This window comes from Tenrec ecaudatus, chromosome 1 (assembly GCF_050624435.1).
Source record: "Tenrec ecaudatus isolate mTenEca1 chromosome 1, mTenEca1.hap1, whole genome shotgun sequence".
Classification (NCBI taxonomy): Eukaryota; Metazoa; Chordata; class Mammalia; order Afrosoricida; family Tenrecidae; genus Tenrec; species Tenrec ecaudatus.
The window spans coordinates 164080388-164098669 of record NC_134530.1 but is presented as its reverse complement, the minus strand read 5'-3'; the positions used below and the strand labels follow the sequence as shown (position 1 = coordinate 164098669).

At 47.7% G+C, this 18282-nt stretch overlaps 2 protein-coding genes and 1 non-coding gene across 20 annotated transcripts in view; all 3 read right to left on the bottom strand.

The window, feature by feature from the left end:
• Positions 1-264: 264 nt before the first annotated feature.
• Positions 265-2864, bottom strand: HAX1 (HCLS1 associated protein X-1). The gene is made up of 7 exons (XM_075562504.1): positions 2706-2864; positions 1937-2190; positions 1590-1777; positions 1113-1164; positions 858-964; positions 618-708; positions 265-513 (listed from the first exon to the last, which is right to left on the bottom strand). The coding sequence occupies exons 1-7, from the start codon at positions 2756-2758 to the stop codon at positions 434-436; spliced, it is 825 nt and encodes a 274-aa protein (XP_075418619.1). The 5' UTR covers positions 2759-2864; the 3' UTR covers positions 265-433.
• A 1354-nt stretch (positions 2865-4218) lies between these two features.
• The window catches only part of UBAP2L (ubiquitin associated protein 2 like), a 42120-nt gene continuing 28056 nt past the window's right edge, over positions 4219-18282 (bottom strand). For 4 of the 18 annotated variants that reach the window (XM_075562486.1, XM_075562498.1, XM_075562489.1 and 1 more), the window contains 11 exons: positions 18065-18239; positions 17492-17564; positions 16123-16318; positions 15945-16033; positions 14432-14485; positions 13490-13571; positions 12376-12593; positions 11823-11928; positions 7083-7150; positions 6129-6326; positions 4219-4850 (listed from right to left, as the gene is read on the bottom strand). In XM_075562486.1, the coding sequence (XP_075418601.1) occupies positions 4755-4850; positions 6129-6326; positions 7083-7150; positions 11823-11928; positions 12376-12593; positions 13490-13571; positions 14432-14485; positions 15945-16033; positions 16123-16318; positions 17492-17564; positions 18065-18239 (1355 nt within the window). In that variant the 3' untranslated portion in view covers positions 4219-4754. Of the gene's footprint in view, positions 4851-5525; positions 5726-6128; positions 6327-7082; positions 7151-10093; positions 10492-11822; positions 11929-12375; positions 12594-13489; positions 13572-14431; positions 14486-15944; positions 16034-16122; positions 16319-17491; positions 17565-18064; positions 18240-18282 lie in introns of those variants that run through there. The other 14 variants (XM_075562495.1, XM_075562496.1, XM_075562497.1 and 11 more) reach the window with 11 other exon arrangements.
• On the bottom strand, positions 13647-13785 carry LOC142437785 (small nucleolar RNA SNORA58). The gene has a single exon (XR_012782305.1). It is a non-coding gene; the product is annotated as a small nucleolar RNA SNORA58 (small nucleolar RNA).

Here is an 18282-nt window from a genome sequence, read left to right as displayed (position 1 = left end):
CAGTCGTACCGAGCCCACACTTCGGAACAGGTCTGCAGGCCTCCTCTCCCGTTCTGAGATTGGACGTATTGCCCTCTTCTGGAACGTATCTGGGAATTATTCCTAGTTCCCTCCTCGGTAAGGAAAATCATTTCTCACTGCTGCCCAACTCTTATAAAATCAGGTTTTGGAAGTGGCACAAGAAACTAAAAACTAAGGTGAAGACTGTGGTGCACGATTAGTGCTAGACAGTGAGACAGCTTTGGCATCACCAAGACTGAGGAATTAGCATAAATAAAGGTTTTATTGGTCAGCTCAGGTGACAGACTGACATACCCTCAATTCTCTGCTCCACAAACCTAAGCCCCTGGGGGCAGGAGCAGCTAAGCCCATCCATCGGTGGCAGGACCTAGGCAGGAGATGAAAAGGAGGGACGGTCTGAGGGCTAACTAGTCTACCGGAACCAACGTCCTAAGAATAAATCCAGGATGGAAGAGGTATCGTCCAGGGCTGCAGGTCTCGGTGACTCTTGATCTAGGGAAGAAAGGCATGCACATAAACAGAGTAAATTGGCAGAAACAAAGGTGAGGAATAACAAAGTTAAAAGGGGTTTCCTTTCATTCACACTCTTGACTCACCATGTCTAGGACTCCCGTCTGCTTCTTGGCGCGTTACTGTGGTCTCTTTCCGGCCTTCACTGTCCACCACAGTCCGGTGTTCCTCCACTGTCTGTGAGGAGAAGTCCCCACCACTCACTAAAGGTGAATCCAGTGGTTTTTTTTACACAATCTGTTTCTAGTGCCCACACGTGCGCGTGTGCGCACACACACACACACACACACACACACACCAGCCCAAACCCCCTTCTCCCCACTCACCCCATCTGGCTTCGTGATCTTGGTCACAGATACACTCTTGAAATATGATCTGGGCCGGGGCTGTAGAACTGGGCCAAGGCCCTCCTGGGAGACCTGGGAATCCAGATCTGCAAGGGTAAAGAGATGAAGAAGCAGGAGAGGAACAGGACAAGGGGGAGAAACGGAGACGTGGGACTGGAAGAACCTCCAAGGAGGGAAACCAGAGGGAACTTCAGACCAACTGAGGGCTAGTGAATGTTCCCTTTCTAGACTCACCATTGTCCTCTCGGGCTTTAGGATGGGGGGTGGCAGGCCACATATCATCAAACTGCAGAAGTCAAAGTAGGGGAAAAGACATCTTTTCATCCTGAAACTTGAAGGGTCACAGACCAAGCCTCCGCTCCCCCAGAGGAGGAGGAACCTATTCAGTATAGTTCTATTTACCCATCTCTTTCTCTTTCCTGCTTATTTATATATTTCTCTACGAAGAAGCCTTCTTGCTAGGATCTCTCTCAGTTCTCCCTCAAAAATGCTTCTAGAACAGTGATTTTTGTTTTTTTTTATAAAGGGAGAACTTCCACTTTGCCCACCAAAGAAAAACCTACAGCAGTGTATTGTAGAATGTGGACACACAAACGAAATGGAGGGTCTAAGGCTCCAGCCTCAGTGATCACACTCTAAGGATGCCTACTCTTAATACACTATTGGTTGTCTTCCATAAGTTCTCATTTCAGAGCCAGATGGGATACTCACCCTCTGAAAAGGTCTCTGGGAGCCCCAGTCTGGTGCTGGTTTGGGGGATTCAATTCCTGCATCATGCTCCGTGACCCCCCCAAAAATCCTGGGCTGGTGACTATCTGGGTACTTAAGCATTGAATCCCGAAGTGTCTCTCCCTTCCGCTGTCTCTCACCAGGCATCTCCGACTCCGAGCCCGGAAGTTCTGCAGAGATAGTGGTAGGCCATTGTAGGGGGCTGGGGGGAAGGGGCTCTTTGAACCTCCTGGGCGTTATCCGTTTTCTAGTACTCCTCATTCATTCATCGTTCCCTGTAGCCTTTTTTCCACCCACAACCCACTAGAACCCAAGGGTTTTCCACACACCAGGAGGGCGAGACGGCAAGGTCCAGGCCCCCAGCTCGCTGAAGATGCTATTGAAATCCCGTACTAGGTCGTCAAAGCCGAAGTTGTGGTGGAAATGCATCCCTCCGCCTGGACTGAAGCTGAAGCCAAATTCTTCTGGGGGCTGGGGCTCCCCAAACCCGGGGCTCCCATAGCCCCACGTGGCACCTCCTTCTTCATCCTCGTCTTCTTCATCCTCCTCTCGGGTCATCCCTCCAAAAAAGGGATCTCTGTGGCTGGGGGTGGAGGCAGATTGGCTACCAAGATTTCCCAGTAGTAAGCACTTCGTTTTCAAATCTACTCATGGGTGACAACGCCAGACAAGGAGCCGGCGTCTGGGAAACTGGGGGAGGGCTAGAGGACTGGCTGTCCAATCAAAACACGGCAGTGGTTAGCATTTCAGTTCTTATCTTCATCTCCCTTTTACCCCATCTCCCTCCCTCGCCTTTTCTTGCCCCACCCCAAGGTTATGCTCACTCCCTCGGTCCTCTCAGCCCAACCCCCATTGTCCTCCCGCAGGGCGCCTGTTGCATCACCCCAGGTAGGAGAATGGCTAAGGCTGTCGTTTTCCCTCCTCTTAACGACTGTCTTAGTTACTGTCGTGCTGTCTCAGTGAGTGCTGAGAGTTGTAACTTCGGTCCTTTCCTAAACTGAAGGAGTGTGGAAGAGGATGGGTTTCCAAAAATAGGATGTGAAGGGCCAAACTTTTCTCAAATGTTTCACCTATTTTCCGACCCGAACCCACTCTTACCTCCGATGTCCAGAAAAGCCGAAAAAACCCCGGAAGAGGTCAAGGAGGCTCATTCCAGTACCGGGACTCGAACTTTTGAAAACCACTTATGACCCATTTGTACCAGCAGGAAGCAAGTGCTTCGCTGTCGGAAAGCAAACGAAACGTCACACCTCGCTGCCGGAAAGCGAGTCTGCGATCCAGACACTGTCGTAAAGTGACCGTAAACCGGGCGTGCGGGGGCGGGGCTGACGGTCCGCTTCAAACTCAAAAGGGCTTGATCCTTACCTCACCTCGTAGACCTTTTTGGGAAAGGGATGGTGGTAACGAATCTATCTTTTCCAGGAACCCCCCTCCCTCCCATGCCAGACTCTCCCTGCTGTGGGAAAAAGTGTTTCCAAGGTGTGCCTCGATTATGTCCGGACAAGGCCGCCAGAGGGCAGCCGGTCGCTGAGCCCCTCCCTCAGCTGGGCTGCCACACACCCAGGAAGCCGGGAAGTCACTGAGCCCGATTCCGCCGGTTCCTGGGGTTCAGTCCGACATTGGAGGAATGGACAAAATGTCAAGCACCTTGTGGCATTGCGTCCCCCGTTGAGTGGCAGCCAGGGCTGAGAGAGGAACTCATCTCTGTAGTCACTAAGGGGACATGTCATATATAAAGTATTTCACACTTTTTTTTTTTAAAGCAGACAGGATGTCGGATTTGTAAGAGCATGGCAAGAGAAGGCTGAAGTGTCTGGGAGGGAAGGATTTGGGGTGGTTCTCTTTGTAAATGTTTTCATTTCCCATCTTCCTTTCTCCATCCTGGCCTTACAATGGACTCCTTTGAAAGGGATGGTTGTGGCATAGACCCATTCAGGAACCAACAAGTAGTAGGCTCTGCTTATAGGCGTGGCTGCCAGAGTAGGCCTGGGAAAGATTTCTCTCCCATACTTTGGATGTTTTGGGCGGGGGGGGGGGGGGGGCGGTCTCTAGGGAACATCATACCTGGTAATGTCGGTGAAAGAGGATAATAATGAGATGGGTTGACAGTGCCTTCAACAGCGGGCTCAAATTTAACATTTGTGAAGATGGAGCCTGACTGTTGACGGGGCAGTGCTTCATTCTGTGTTGCATGGGTGAATAGGAGTCAGAACAGACTTCACTGAACCTAACCACCACACTTAAGAAATGGGGCCCAGCCAATGGTACATATTACTTTTCAGTTACAGTTCTATTTTAACCCCCAAAAGCCATTTCTTTCTGAAAGTTTCAGCTCCTTCTAAAACCCTTTCCACCCAATCTCCTGTTTCTTTTCCTTCAGTGCCTGAAATCTGTGCTTGTAGTTGTTTCTGGAAGAAATGAAGATGTGTGGTGGAGATTCTTAAGGATGAAAAGGGAAGGGCGTCCTTTCAAGAGCAAAGGTCTCATTCTGCCCCACTGCCCCCAGGGCCTGTTAGGGGAGGTCCAGTTGGCACTGTAAGATGGATCCAGCAAGCTGGTCTCTATGGATGAGACAGAGTCTACCCTAGATGAAGCAAGCACAGGCAGAGGCTGAAGGTCGAGGTTTTCTTTTTATATATACAAGACACATTCATCCAGTAAATTTGAGGACACAGTACAAAAACAGAAACAAAAAAAACACTGCAACTAATTCATCTGACAATGCTGTTCATATTCATGACGCCATTTTGTTGTTGTTTTGTTTTCCTAATAATAAAAGAGGAGACTTAGGGCTGTTGGGCTGATATATATTTGGGGGTCCCCCTTCCCACTTCACCCAACCACCACCAGGGTGAACAGGAGTAGAAGGAAGGGCAGGGCCCATAGCAAAGTTTCATAATCTTGAATGCAAGAGGGAGGGAGGAAGAGGAAAGAAAAAAAAAATACAAATTCTATAATACATACAACAGGGCGGGGTGGTATGAGAATGGGACAGACACGAAGCTGAGGCATGGGGTAGGCCGCTGGGGGTGAGGGGCAGCGGACACCCCCCCCCCAATTCCTTTTCTCTTTGATGCTGTTTCCATAGTTGCCAGGATGAGAAACCCTCTCGGAAGATGGGGCTGGGAGAAGTGGAGGGCCAGGGCCTCAGTTAGCCCCCCAACTGTAGCTGTTGTAGGCAGACTTGTTGGTCTGGGGCTTCTGCGGGATGGAGCTGGTCTGGCTACGTTGCCCACTGCCCGTCTGCAGGGGGATGGGAGGATCATAGGGAGGAAAAAGGTCTAGTTAGTGGGACACATTTGTGAGATCGTCAGGTGGAGATAGGGGCGTTGTCTTGAACTCTCCTGCACTCCCTTTGCCAGAGACTCCCATGAAGTTCACTCAACCATAGAAAGTTCTACTTTACGTGGTTGCTAGGGCCTCTCTCTGACAAGCAAGGCACTTTCATCCTTTACATAGCAGCAAGAAGGAAGGAGGACAAGAAAACTTTGGAGACAAGTTCCCATTTTCAGTTCCACCTTTCCCCACCACCCCACCACTCTCCAAGGCTTCAGGAGAATGCTGCTAGGTGGGGAGAATGATGACCTCTTTGGGGTGAGGGATCATAGAGCCATTTCATTTTCACTGATCCCTGCGTGGCTCAATTGGACTGTTGGTTTGAAAAGCAATGAAATCCCTTATTCCAGCTCCCTGGCCACCTGTGATGAAGGAAGAGGTCACTTGCACCAGCTCATAGCTAACCCCCACCCCTCCCACACCACACATCTGTTAACCCTTTAGAGGTAAGGCAGGCAATGGAAGCCTCAAGGCCTCAGAGGCCCACAAGAACCCTTCCCATTCCAGTAACCAAGTATTTTCCAAGGTTGGAGGAAGGCAGAAAAAAGACATTAGGGAAGGGGGAAAGGAGCAGGGGATGGGTTGGGGAGAGAGCTCAGCAAGGTGTGTGTGTTTGTGTCTCCCGATTTGTGACCGCGCAGTCTCTCTCAAGTTCCCTGAAGCTTGTGGAGGTGCAATGGGGACTGACAGGAAGTGGGTTCAAGCACATCATCATCATCGAGTTTCATTACCTGCTCCTCCTGCTGGCGCTGGCAACAGAGAATCATCTGCAAATATGGTAGCTGAGGCAGAACCAGGATATATGGAAAATAAAGGGACAAACTTTTGACACTAGAACTCCACCATTAGAAGGGAAACTGTCGGGGGCAAGGGGAAGTCTGGGAGAGGTAGGAGGGGAGGTGTAACCCAGGTCAGATGGGATGAAGCCAACGATGTCATGGGAGGAGGTAGAGAAGGCATCAAAGGAACCAGGCAAAAAAGCGACACGGCCCCTTCTCCGATGTTGCTTCTGCTGGCCGCTCGTGTTATGTGCGCTGTGTTTGTATGTGCTGTGTGCCCATGGGTGGCACTGTGGAGGGCTGGGTGAAGGTGGTGGTGAAGAGGGGAAGAGCAGGAAAGGGAAGGCAGGTTGAAGGGACAGGAAGAGGAAGCAAAAGGAGCGCAAGGGAAGGGAAGTGCTATTACCTGGCCATCCTGCTGCAGGTGGTGGTGAAGGATCTGGGAGTGCGGTTGCTGATGGGGGGTCAGAATGTGCATAAAGGGGGCAGGTGGGTAGGCAGCAGCTGTGGCCGGATTGATGGGCCCCCCACTTCCTAATGCTGAAGGCAAGTTGAAGGAGGCAGCAGGAGTACCGGAATGGAAACCTTGTTTCTCAAAGGACTGCTGTCCAGGAGGGCGGGAGGGGGGAGAGTACAGGGGTCAGCAAACTACTCCTGGGGATTTCCGAGCCCACACTCACCCCCACCTTCAGAAAGCAGAAGTGCAATCAGAGGAGTGCTGCACCTGTAGTCAGAGTCCTAGGCAAACGAGGCTCTCGTCCTGCCCTATCAAACTGGGATGCTCCTGACCTCATGGTGCAGGAGCCAGAGGGCGAATGTGAGAGCACTTTGTCAATTCTAATGCCTTACGTGAACACTGCGGAACTTGCTGGCTAGTCTGGCACCCTCTCGCAAGGAGTCAGGTGGAAACCAATACTTAGCTATTTCAGGAGGAATGAGTACACATGGAGGTTGAAGACTTGTCCGTGAAGCACGTGCAACTATTTTTTATCAAATAGAAGCATGACTTTAGTTACTGGGTTCTCTGTAAGAGATTCACTCACACAGAATGAAATGACTCCGTTTCCTGTATCCCACCCTCACGTTCATGTAAAGTTACGAGAAAGGTGGGGAGCAAGCAACGTTTAGGTCCAGGACAGTGACTCAGTGGGCACAGTCCTCTTTTTTCACCAGCAGGCTAACTATAAAGTTCTTAGAGACACAGAAGCTAGAGAAAATCGGTCATTTTCACCTAGGATGGGGTTTCCGGACACCTCTCCTAGGTTGCTGCTTATTCACTGAGCTTCTATCATGAAATCTCCACCTCCTATATGTCCATCTCTTTCTTTCTTTACAGATCTGCCCAGAACCAGGCACCTACCTGGGTTTTGGAGTACACAGAACCCGAGATATCTGGCACGCCCGTGTTACTGGAGGTGACTGATACACCTGAGGGAGGAGGAAACAGACAGGAGGATTAGCTCGGCTAGCTGCCTGGCCCCCATTCCTGGGAGGAAGTGATGTCTTACAGTCTTTCTAGCTCTATCACTGCAAAGGAATTTGGGTGGTTTTCCAACTGCAGGTCAGTCCAGAGGGGTGAGAGCTCCCAAAGGGTTCTCTGGCTGTGCGTGACTGTGAGAGTGAGGTGAATGGTATCTTTGGGAAAAGGGGATACAGTCGAAACTCACTAGCACACACGTTTCAAAATATTTCTGTGCCAAAGCCTAACAGTAATGCCATGAACTTTTAACATCCATTGGAAACCAACTCACCACATTCTACTTGGTTTTGCTCTTGAAGACATGGGTGGTCTGGCTCTTTGTAAAGAGACACTAAGGGGACTTGGTATCGATCCATGCCTCCACACCCAGATCAATAATCAATATATCCTCAAGAGCAGTTCCATTCTCTGAGCCTCAATTTTTCCAGAGTCTTAGAACTACTAGATTATATATTCTTAAAAGACTTTAAAGGGCTGGCACAAGGTGACTTTCCATTTATATGTACAAGTTAGACTGAAGCCCAGACAGGAAGTGGAGGTGTATCAGAGGGAAGCAGGAAGCGGCTATCACCCACACCCAGGTAGAACACAAAATCCATGTCATTTTCAGTTTACAACTTCAGCTTCTTCATGAAATAAAAGCTCACCCCCGTGCCCCAGCACACATGTTCCCTGGTTTAAAAAAATGAGACGGACCCTCCTTCCTACCACTACACTTTAGTGCTCCTCAAACTGAAATATATATGCCATGCTCTACTTCCTGGGGCGTGGGGGAAATGGGCCTGGGGGCCAAGGAGATAGGAAAACTCATGAGATAATCTAGGATCTTATTAGAGAGGTGTTATGTAAAGAATTGAGGAAGTTAAGTAATTTTGCTACAACTTTAGAATAAGGTTTCAACTTAAAAAGATAAATTCATTTTTCCATGGCGAGAACACTGAAATTTCAAGAGAGCGCTCGGCATTTCAATTCAGCCCCATGTCCTTGCATCCTGGCCCCTCAGAAGTACATACTATTCTCCACTGCTGTTGGCAGCACTTCGAGGGAGAAGTGCTCTAGAGGCCAAATTTCAAATGTGGAGTTCTCCCCACTCCCCACAAGTCACCAGCAATCCCCCCTCAACCCTGACACTTTCTCACGTCTAGGGAAAAGGCAACCTCCACTTAGAATCTTCCTACCAGCGGTGCCACCTTAACCTGGTAACTCTTCCCACATTTAAACTCCAGGAGCTCCAGGGGGAAGCAACCACCACCAACTAGGAAGAGAACGCTCAGCAGCAGAGAAACCACGCAGGAGAAAAAGCACCCACCTCCCAAAGGGCAGCTCCCTACACTTCCAGTACAAAAGGGTGCAATATGGGCACCTCCAAGGAGTCAAGAAGGGTGTTTGCTCCCTTCCCTTTCCACACCCCAGGTGCTCCATCTGAAGAATCACTAGAAAACAGGCCGAACTTTAACAGGAGCTCGGTTGTAGGGAAAGTTAAGCTAATGAGGTTTTTGTGGAAGGATTGGAAGTGAAGGGGAAGTCGGATATGAACAGAACATTCAAAAAGAAACTGAAAGAGAACAATTTACTGCAGTTCTTGAAAGTTTGCTGGCACTCCTTGGTGACCCAAATCTGCAAACTGAGGCTGGGTTGGCTAGTTGAGGATGGAGAAATAGCAAGGTCAATTTTAAAGCTGGGTGGGAGAGGACTGCATGGAATTCCAATGTGCTTATCCATCGCCTCATTCCTTCCAGAGGTGTGGTCAACCAACATCTGGGGTTGAAGGAATTACAGATGCAGAAAAATAGGACTGCTGTGTAGTGGCCTGAATAACCAGTGCCATCAACCCAATTCTGACTCAGTGACCCTCTAGGACAGGGAAGAACTGCCCCTGTGGGTTTTCCGAGACTAATTCCTGACAGGAGTAGAAAACCTTTTCTTTCTCTTGAGAACCGGCTGGTGGGTTCATACTGCTGACCTTGTGATTACCAGCTCATCTACTGCACCATCAGGGCTCTGTGTGTTCAGAGAGCTTAAAAAAGAAAGATACTCAGACTACATTTCCACTTGCTTCTCTCCTAAACGTCATCACTCCCAAATAGTGATGATCACACCAACACAAGGCGGACAACAGGGAGAGGAAGCAAGAACCAGCCTCTCCCAGGATAGCAGCCACCACGGAAGTTGGTTGCACTTCATAGGGCAAAATGACTCCAGAGGACTAGGAACGAATACAAGGAAAACTATGTATGTGAGGAGTTTCCAATTAACCACGGGGCCAAGGTTACGTCTGTAAACAAAGGACTGATAGTGTACTAGTCAGACTAAATGGTGACTCAAATGTTCACAGTCAAGATGGCTGAGCAAACCTTCTCGGACTTCCTTAGCTACACCTGTAAGTGCAAAACGACAAATAAACTAGAGTCCCCCAAAGCCTTTCAGGAACAAAGAACAATGTTCCAGGTGAGCATAGTTTCCACAGAGCCTGAGCCACCAACTAGCTGATCACTAATGGTTTTATCGGATTTCAGCCTTTGGGAAGCAGATGTGGGAGTCAAGCCTTGGAAGAGTATTCCCTAAAACAGCTCTTTGCCTTTACATGACATTGATGCCCTCAACGGTTTTTGTTTGTTTTTGTGGTTGTTTTTTCCTTCTGCTTATGTCAGAGATCATGGGGAAGATCTAAACGGAAAAGTGATGAGACATAATAAGCGAGGGGAGTCAGGTGAGGAATCAACAAGCTGGACTCTGAGGCTGGTTCCCCTGCTCTGTCACTCTTAATCAAATCACCACCTCCTAAGAAGTTAACCAGTTCTTTGATGGCAAAGACCACCCCCCACCCTTCAGCCACAGCACAACATTGGCTCCTGTCGTCCAGAAAGACATGCACGGAAAGAACGCCAGAGTTAGCTAAAGAAATACCACAGTTTATTGAAGACTACAAATATTTTTGTTACAAGTTGAAACTACATGCCTTCCAGAAATCAAAAGCAACAGTAGGTGTGTGCATTGAAGCTTCGGAGGTGCTGCACCGCTCGAACTCGAAATGGGCAAGACAGGGGCAGACACGTGGGGGAGAGGGAGTGGGGGAGGGGCAAGGCCCAAAGCCCAGAAGGTATCCACCAACTCATTCCCCAAGCCACGCAGCCATGGCCTCAGCTCAGCAGACTCTCCTCAGCGCTCTGTTTCCTGAAACAAGACTTCAGTGCAAATTTATACACACACACAAACACAGCCCCCAGCCACGGGCCAAATTAGCTCTCAGCCGTCCAGAAATGCTTGTAAGGGGGTGGATATTTTCTTCCTAAAAGGAATCAAATACATAAAAATAAATGAATTTAGAGGTTGTAAGGAATGGAATGGTAAGAGCCCTGTGTAGGGGTTGCGAACTAGGGGTTATTCAAAGGCTGTTTTAAGCAGGTTCCTGACATCTTAAGAGCAAGTGAAACACTAAAACTTTCCAGAATCAAATGCCATTTGTTCTACTATCAATCACCTACCTGTTAAAATTCTTGGACCTGGCCCAGCTAAGACTTAAACCTTAATGTTTTGGGAAGGGGATCACTTCAAGCCATAGATGTATAATCCCTACAATCAGGATTAGGGTGGACCTGGCTCAGGCCGAGGGGTGCACACGAGGAGTCTAGGTATAAAATCCCAACAGCACTTTTCAGTCTCTTGAGTTCAAATCTGGGCCCAGTGTATGTATTTGATGTGTGCAGCGAAGCTCAACGCTCCCCATGGAAGTTAGTTCCTTATGTACTTAAGGTTTTTTGTATTAGTCTCAGACACAGCTGCAGAGTCATCCAAATTACTATTAAACTTTATCTGAGCTGGCCACTTCAAAGGACAACCCCCTGAGACCAGCCCCAAGCAAACACAACCTCCTCTCGACATTCACCTATAAGCCAGAGTAATGTGGATGACTACTTTATTCAGAGATCTCTTTTTATTCTCCGTTCTCCAAAATTTGAGTTCATATGTTAGGTATGTGACAAACAGGTATCTATGTTAGGTCATTCAGAGTATTCCTGTAGCGACTTCCCTGCCATCAAATGTACAACTGGGTTTTGCAGAGACCAGCCCCCTACAGGAGGGACCACTAAAGAAAGGTACCGCCCTAGCAGGCCCATTTTCACTCTACTGAGTCCTGCCTCCTCCTTTCTCTCTGAATCTCATGTCTTCTGGCTGGGAGATACAAGGGAGCCACACAAGAAAAGCAGTAGTACAGAGATTTGAGTCAAGTCTATCATAACCTGCTGAGAACCCAGTTACTGCTCCTCCTCAGACGTCCTCGCTACTGTTCTCTCAATGCCATACACAGTGATATGTGCCTCCATCGCTATTTCTTGGGGCTCCTTGCCCTACTTCTCATCTATTTTAGGCCAGCCAACCTATTCTAAGACCCAACACGTCCCCTGGCATTCTCCATCATGAGTATTACACACATGTTCGATAGCAAGCTCTTCTCTGTTGGTGTTACTTAGATACTCAACTCAAGTCACGCATCAGCGTACACGGAATAAGCATACCCATGCCACCCCGCTTTTCCTAAGTACCAAGTGCTCCTTCCTGAAACTCACCCGGTCATTACCCCAGAGACACCACTCACAACGAGGGTCCAGGTGAACTTACCAGTGTTGTATCCATGAGACCCATATCCACTCGGCTGTTGGAAAGGAGTGGCCGATGCATTCACACTGACATTCACACCATGCTGCTTGGAAGAGGTAGGAGCCACCTGAAGAATGAAGGTCAGAATTGCACTGAAATGGCAGCAGAGCACCATCTCCCCCACCACTTACTCCAGGGATTGGGCATGCAGGTGGCTATCCAGCTCGATGTAGGATAGTCAAAATTTGCTTAGTAAAATAGGATCCCTACCAAGTTTCTAGAATCTACCAGGGAGGTGATTAAAAACACCAAAGGCTGGAAGAAGGAAGAGGGGCAGTGGTTAGCAGGGAATAAAGAACATCAGGGAAGCAAGCAGTACGCTATCATATCACCCATTTGGCTTATTCTAAAGACAGGAAACCTTCATCCCCTCTATCCAGGACACACACAGTGAGAGGTAGAAACAGTTTCTTCCCCGTTATCCCTGAAGAGTCACCTAGCTTTGAAAGCAAGTCGGAGAATGTCTGGGGCTTTGGGCCGCCACCATAAAGGGAGCACATGGTCAGGTACTCACAGGAAACACAGCAGGCCCATACTGGAAGGTGCTGGGAAGGCCCGGGACCCCTGTGTAGTATGGCAGGCTGGTGTAACTGTAGCCAGGAGGCAGCGCCGGATTCAGGAATGTCTGCTGCGTGGTGTGGTGAGTCTGCGTCTGGTTCTGTTGGGGTTGGGCCAAGGTTGTGGCCGGGGCTGGGGAGGAGGCATCCCCACGGCCGAACTTTGTGAGGTCACCTGTGACAGGAGGGACTTAATGGATCTGCTGTTTTCAACTCCCAAACCAATGTAGAATTACTTCTTCTGGCCGAATATAATTCCAGGAGATTCCATTCACGGCTAAAATTCAATCCCCAGAATTCTACTTCTTTGCTACTACATGTAACATTGCTCAGCACACACTTAGCAGAGTGCTAATCAAGGACTAGTGTTGAATAACCATATAGTGCGGTGGCATCGCCGACCTTACTCCTTCCCACCCTTCACAGGTAACAAATTGTGTTGCTGGGCTTGAGAAATATACGGCAAACAACACAAGATCTTCTGGTCACAGCATGGCGGTCTCCTCGATTTCTAGGGATGTGGGGGAAAACAGACCTCTCCTTTCCCCAAAGGAGACAACGGCGATAAGCGTTTTTCAAACTCCTGTCACCTACATATACATACACATTTGTAGAAAATGAAACTAAAAGACTGAAACTTGTTTAGTCTCCTGGACTATAAATTTACACATGTAAAACAATAGCTGTAGAGTCTATTCCGACTTGTAGAGGACCCATGAAAACTGTGCTCTGTAGGGCACAAGGGCAGGTACAGGGCAGAGATGAACACAGGAAGGCCAGGTCAACCTCTGTGCTTCCTGACAGACGCCAGAGAGTGACTCGGAAAATCAAGTCTAGACATCATCCGGGAATCCTGGGGAGACGATTTTTAAAAAGGGAGAAGGCGGCAACCACAAGCTCATTTTCAGCTGGATTCTTAATCTACCAGCCTTACCACATCCATTCTAGACCTCTGCCAAAGATCTCAATTAAGGCGAGAATTAGGTCCCTTTCTGGCACCACTCAGGTTTCTGCCAATAATCCCAATACATACAACAACTGCCTTTGTTCAGCCTCTTTACAGTCTCCTACCAGAGTAAGGGTTGCTGGCCAGGCTACCATCCCTCCCAGTCAGCGGAGTGGTGGGTGTGGGGAATGGGATGCTGTAGTAATCCTACAAGGGAATAACAAAAGAATAGAGACTCAGTGTTACTCATTCCCCACCATACTGAACTCCATAAAGGAAGCAGAATGTTAGAGTCTACAATTTACCCAACCACTGATGTCTGCTCAGTGGCTAGAGCTCGCTTAAACGCCACAACACTCTTGCACACACTGTCCCCTGGCCTGGCTATGAGCACCGTTAAGCAAGGTCTACAAGCATGCCCACTTGAACGCACCCACACCAGCGTCCTCAGCCCTCTAGACACCATCCCGACTTGCCTAAGTCAAGCTGAAGTCCACGGAGTAAAGCGAGTGTTCTTAATTCTTTGTACACAATTGGGCTACATACTAGGTTAAAATCTGTTTACTAAAAAGTACCATCCCTTGGCCCACTTTATTCCATGTGCTTCCTTTTGTGACTCGGGGGATATATAGTACCCACCTGCATTTTACACCTCTGGTATTGATAGGAAGCTGTCAGCCCACTGTTAGCACAGCCCTGGTCGCACTGTGGATTAAGCACCGGGCTGCTGCAAAGCCAGCAGTTCAAACCCACCAGGCACTTGAGAAAAAGGCTGCCTGCTCCCGTAAAGATATGTCCAGAGCACCCCCGCATGTATCCCATAAATTGTATGAAAATTGTTATTACCGCAACACACACACTCCTACCCCCACTCAGTCTGTTTAAATGTCTTCTATTACTCAAAACGCATAGTCTCAATAAACCAAAATTATCCAGCCTTAACTGGGTAAAGTCAAATTGTGTATACAAAGAGAAGGCCTGGGAAAGAGAGACACCCATGCTTTATTAACTGAACATGTGAGGTAAACCCTTCATGTTAATTTTCAAGCTTTATCCCACATACTCACCAAAGGAAATCTTGTCTGAAGCATCTGCAAATCATCATAACCATATACTTGTGGCTGAAAGACATTTAACAATATTATTGGGGCTGATCATGATGATAGCCAACCCAACAAGAGGCAAGATAAATAAGCAACCCAGCCTTCTTTCATTCTTTGAAGAATAGGACATAAGACGGTTTCCTCCAAATGCTCTCAAGAGGGAAAAAAATGAAGTACGAAAAGACAAAATGAATCATGAGAGGTTCTGAAGCTCTTATTAAATATTGATTTAACTCGGTTGGCCTTTGGGCAGCAGTAGCCAGATATCTTTTCTTCCCTAGTCTAATCTAGCTTAAAATTGTGCTGCAAAAAGGAGCCACACTTTGCTCTGGCTTATTCTGACATGTGGACACTCAAGTAATTTGCTGTTGTCAAAAAATATGCCAAGTGTTATTTGTATGTTGTCCACTTAAACTCTGTGAGCAATTGGTTTCTTAAAAATTATCCCCCCCGCCAAAAAAAATTTCCCCCAACCACAACCTCATGTACAGATAAAACTCACAACACATGGAACCCAGGAACAGGAATGGGAACAGATACCAAGAGAGTAGGGAGAAGGGGGGGTGAGGTGGGGCGGGAGGGGGGCACCAATTGAAATATATGGCACATAATCACACACCCTCAGTTAGGGGGAAGAACAACAGAAACCAGAGGAGCAAGGAGATGGTGGTCAGAGTGAGATTTGAAAATTTACAATCTACAATCTTATCAGGGGGCCACGAGGGTTGGGGAGAGGGGGGGAGGGAGGGAAAAAAAGAGGAGCTGATCCTAAGGGCTCAAGGGAAAGTAAATGTCTAAAAAAGAACGATGGAATATATGTACAAATATGTCCGATACAATTGATGTATGGTTTGTAACAAGAGCTGTAAGAGCCCACAATAAAATGATTTAAAAAAAAGAAAAAGAAACTAAGAGTTTCCAATAAAAAGGATTTCATGATCTGAGAAAAAAACATCCCCACCCCAATACCTTTATCATAAAACTTAACAAAAACCCTCACTGCGGTTCTGAGGCAGTGGCCCTATTCAGAGTCCCCAAACTATCGATCTTTCTAGGAGCAGACGGCCTCAACTTTCTCCCCAGACTGGCTGGCAGGCTTGACCTGACCGTGCGGCCAGTAGCCGAATGCTTGTCCCACAGCACCGTCAGGGCCCTGACCTGAGAACAGCCACTTAAGAAATGAAGAAGGTAAAAGGTATTACTATCAGCCACTTATGTTCAGACCAGTGCCCGACTCAGTCTGGGGACACCATGAAGATGAGCTCAGAGCCAACACAGACTGTCAGAGTTTAAGAATCAATCCAACTAAAGAAAATAAATGGAAAGGAAATCAGGTGAACATCCTGAGCCTTTGATTTCTGAAGCTTAAACTTCATGTTTGCAAAGAAGACACACAGTAGGAAGCTTAATTTGAGTTAAGTCTTCCCTCTTAGTGAAATCATGCTCATCTTTGGGGAAGAGCCTATGTCCCACTTACCGGGTAGGCATGTAACAGCCCTGGAGCCATAATATACGGATTAGGCAACAATGGCGGGACCCCAGGAGGGAGGTTGGGAGGTGCTTTTCCTGAAAGACAAATTACATTTTTATCTTCTTCTCTTGACTTCTTTTCCTCAATGCTAGAAGAATGCCATTCACCCTCTACACAGGATTACCTGAAGTTGTAGCAACTGAGCTTCGAGTCGAGGCCGTGACTGTGGAGTTGTTGCCTAGGCTGAGACCCAGGCTACTGCCACTATTGAGACTGGAGGAGACACTGACCACCGGGGGAGGTGCAGAGACTGTGCTGGACGTGGTGGAGAAAGTGCTGGAGGAAGAATGGAGATTCGCCTCACTTTCCACACTCGTGTGCTTTAAAAACGGGGTAGTCGCATGGGGAAAGGAGAAGGAAACAAAATAAGCATCACAAATCAGCAAAGACAAATCAGCCTCTCTGCTGTGCTGGTTAGTTCACAATCATGCAAACTTCCCGGAAAAAGGAAGAAAAAAAAAAAAAAGACGACCAAGACATAGCACCAGGGTGCCCCTTGCCAATGTAACTAGAAGAATTATTAAATATTCTTTAGTAACACACTTGATTGATCTGGCAAGGCTGGTAACAGAGATTCATTTCACATCAAGCCCGGCTCACAGGGCAGCAACAGTAGTAAAGACAAACACGCCAGAAATCAGCCCAGGGCTCCTTCAGCATAAAGTGGCCAGTAAGGAGATAGCAATATATGAGATCTAAAAAATACCACCACAGGCCTCTCTCGCATACTGTTCTTTACTAAAGCAGCCCCAAAGACCAGTTCTTGACTTGGGGGTAGAGAAAAGCATAGATTCTAATGATTTCAGGTTTGAAATTGTCTATTGGAGAAAGATAGACCTCTAAGAAAGCTTTAGCTCTCACATCTCCTTCCTCCAGGTACCTGGAGAACCTCTTATCTTTGCCCAAATTGAACCCGCATAATTTATTTGCCTTCCTTCACAACAGTGTTTCTCAACCTATGGGTCATGACCCCTTTGGGGGCCGAACAAGCCTTTCACAGGAGTCGCCCACCCATTAGGAAGGTTGAGAACCACAGCTTTACAACTTTAACTGAATGCCACAGACAGCTGCTATAAATCGCAACCTAAAACTCATTGTTATTTAAGATATCCACACTTCCTACTGCTTGTTCTCATTAACTCATGTTCAACATACCTCAGCCTATGGGACCAAGGCTACACTAGTTAGAAAGGTGCAGAATTTATTTTAACATACGAAGTCCTATTTCTAATGTAAAGTAAAAATGAAAAAAGGAGGGTATGTGCATGTGTGCTCAGATTTAAAGAGCCAGGACTTTTAGAAATGGCTCACAGGGCTGCAGTACTTTGGATTCTTCTGCTTCTCTTTGCTTTCCTACATGTTTCTGCTTCTTCCTTTCCTGCAACATCAGTTATTACTTTGCCATCTCACTAAGAATCTTCCAAGAGACCTTAGTGTTCAGATGGCTACTAAATTAAGAAATCACACCTCCTCCTTTGCAGCGTTACACTTACCAAAAGAGTGGACGTTGAAGTGCGTCCAGAAGATGTCGATGACGAAAGGGTATTCTGTTGCGTAGCTAATGTGCTATAAGGAAAAATAGGTCGTCATCAATCATCGTGGAACAGTTACCAATCTGATCCAGAGCTTGACACAGCCAAGACAAAAAAAGGCGGCACGTGGGACCAAGGAAGCCAGAGACCATGTGGCCAAGGGTTATGTGCAGTTACAGCAATGGTTACCCAGGAAAGCAACACTGCCCCCTGGGGGTAGTCACTGGGATGACCCAGTGGGAGTAGCTACAAAAGCAGATATTTACACTCTATGCTTGATGGATGACCAACTCTAGTACAAAAAATTTTAATTGTTGAGTAATTAATTGGTTTTTCTGTGAATTTGAGAACCCATGGATTAGAGTAAAGGCATTGGGGGAAATGATCCTCCTCTGAATTCACTTCCTGTAATTTTTAGGTCACACCCACTTACCACAAAAGCAGGGCTAGTGTGGTCTCTGCCAGGAAGAGGGAATAAGACAAAACCAGAGAACTACCCACCAGACCCAACCTTCCACCCTCACCCCAAATCACCTGCTGTGTTGTGTGGTGGTAGTATTCGGAATCTCCTCACTGTGGCTCAAGCCAGCCAAGGAGGACGAGTGCTGACTGGCTGTGGTCAGTAAGGAAGCTGCAGATACCGTTTCATTGAGAGGAGGGATGCTAGAAGTGGAAGGCGAGTCAGATTTCACTGCAGAGCCCGTAGCACCTGGGAACAGAGAAGAAACTGACTCCACCAGAGGCAAGGGTGG

Coding starts and splice junctions, on each gene's coding strand:
- HAX1 (XM_075562504.1), bottom strand. CDS start 2,758: ATGAGCCTCCTTGACCTCTTCCGGGGTTTTTTCGGCTTTTCTGGACAT. Junction 1,778..1,936: donor CTTGCCGTCTCGCCCTCCTG/GTGTGTGGAAAA, acceptor CTATCTCTGCAG/AACTTCCGGGCTCGGAGTCG. Junction 1,165..1,589: donor CCCAGAGACCTTTTCAGAGG/GTGAGTATCCCA, acceptor TGACTTCTGCAG/TTTGATGATATGTGGCCTGC.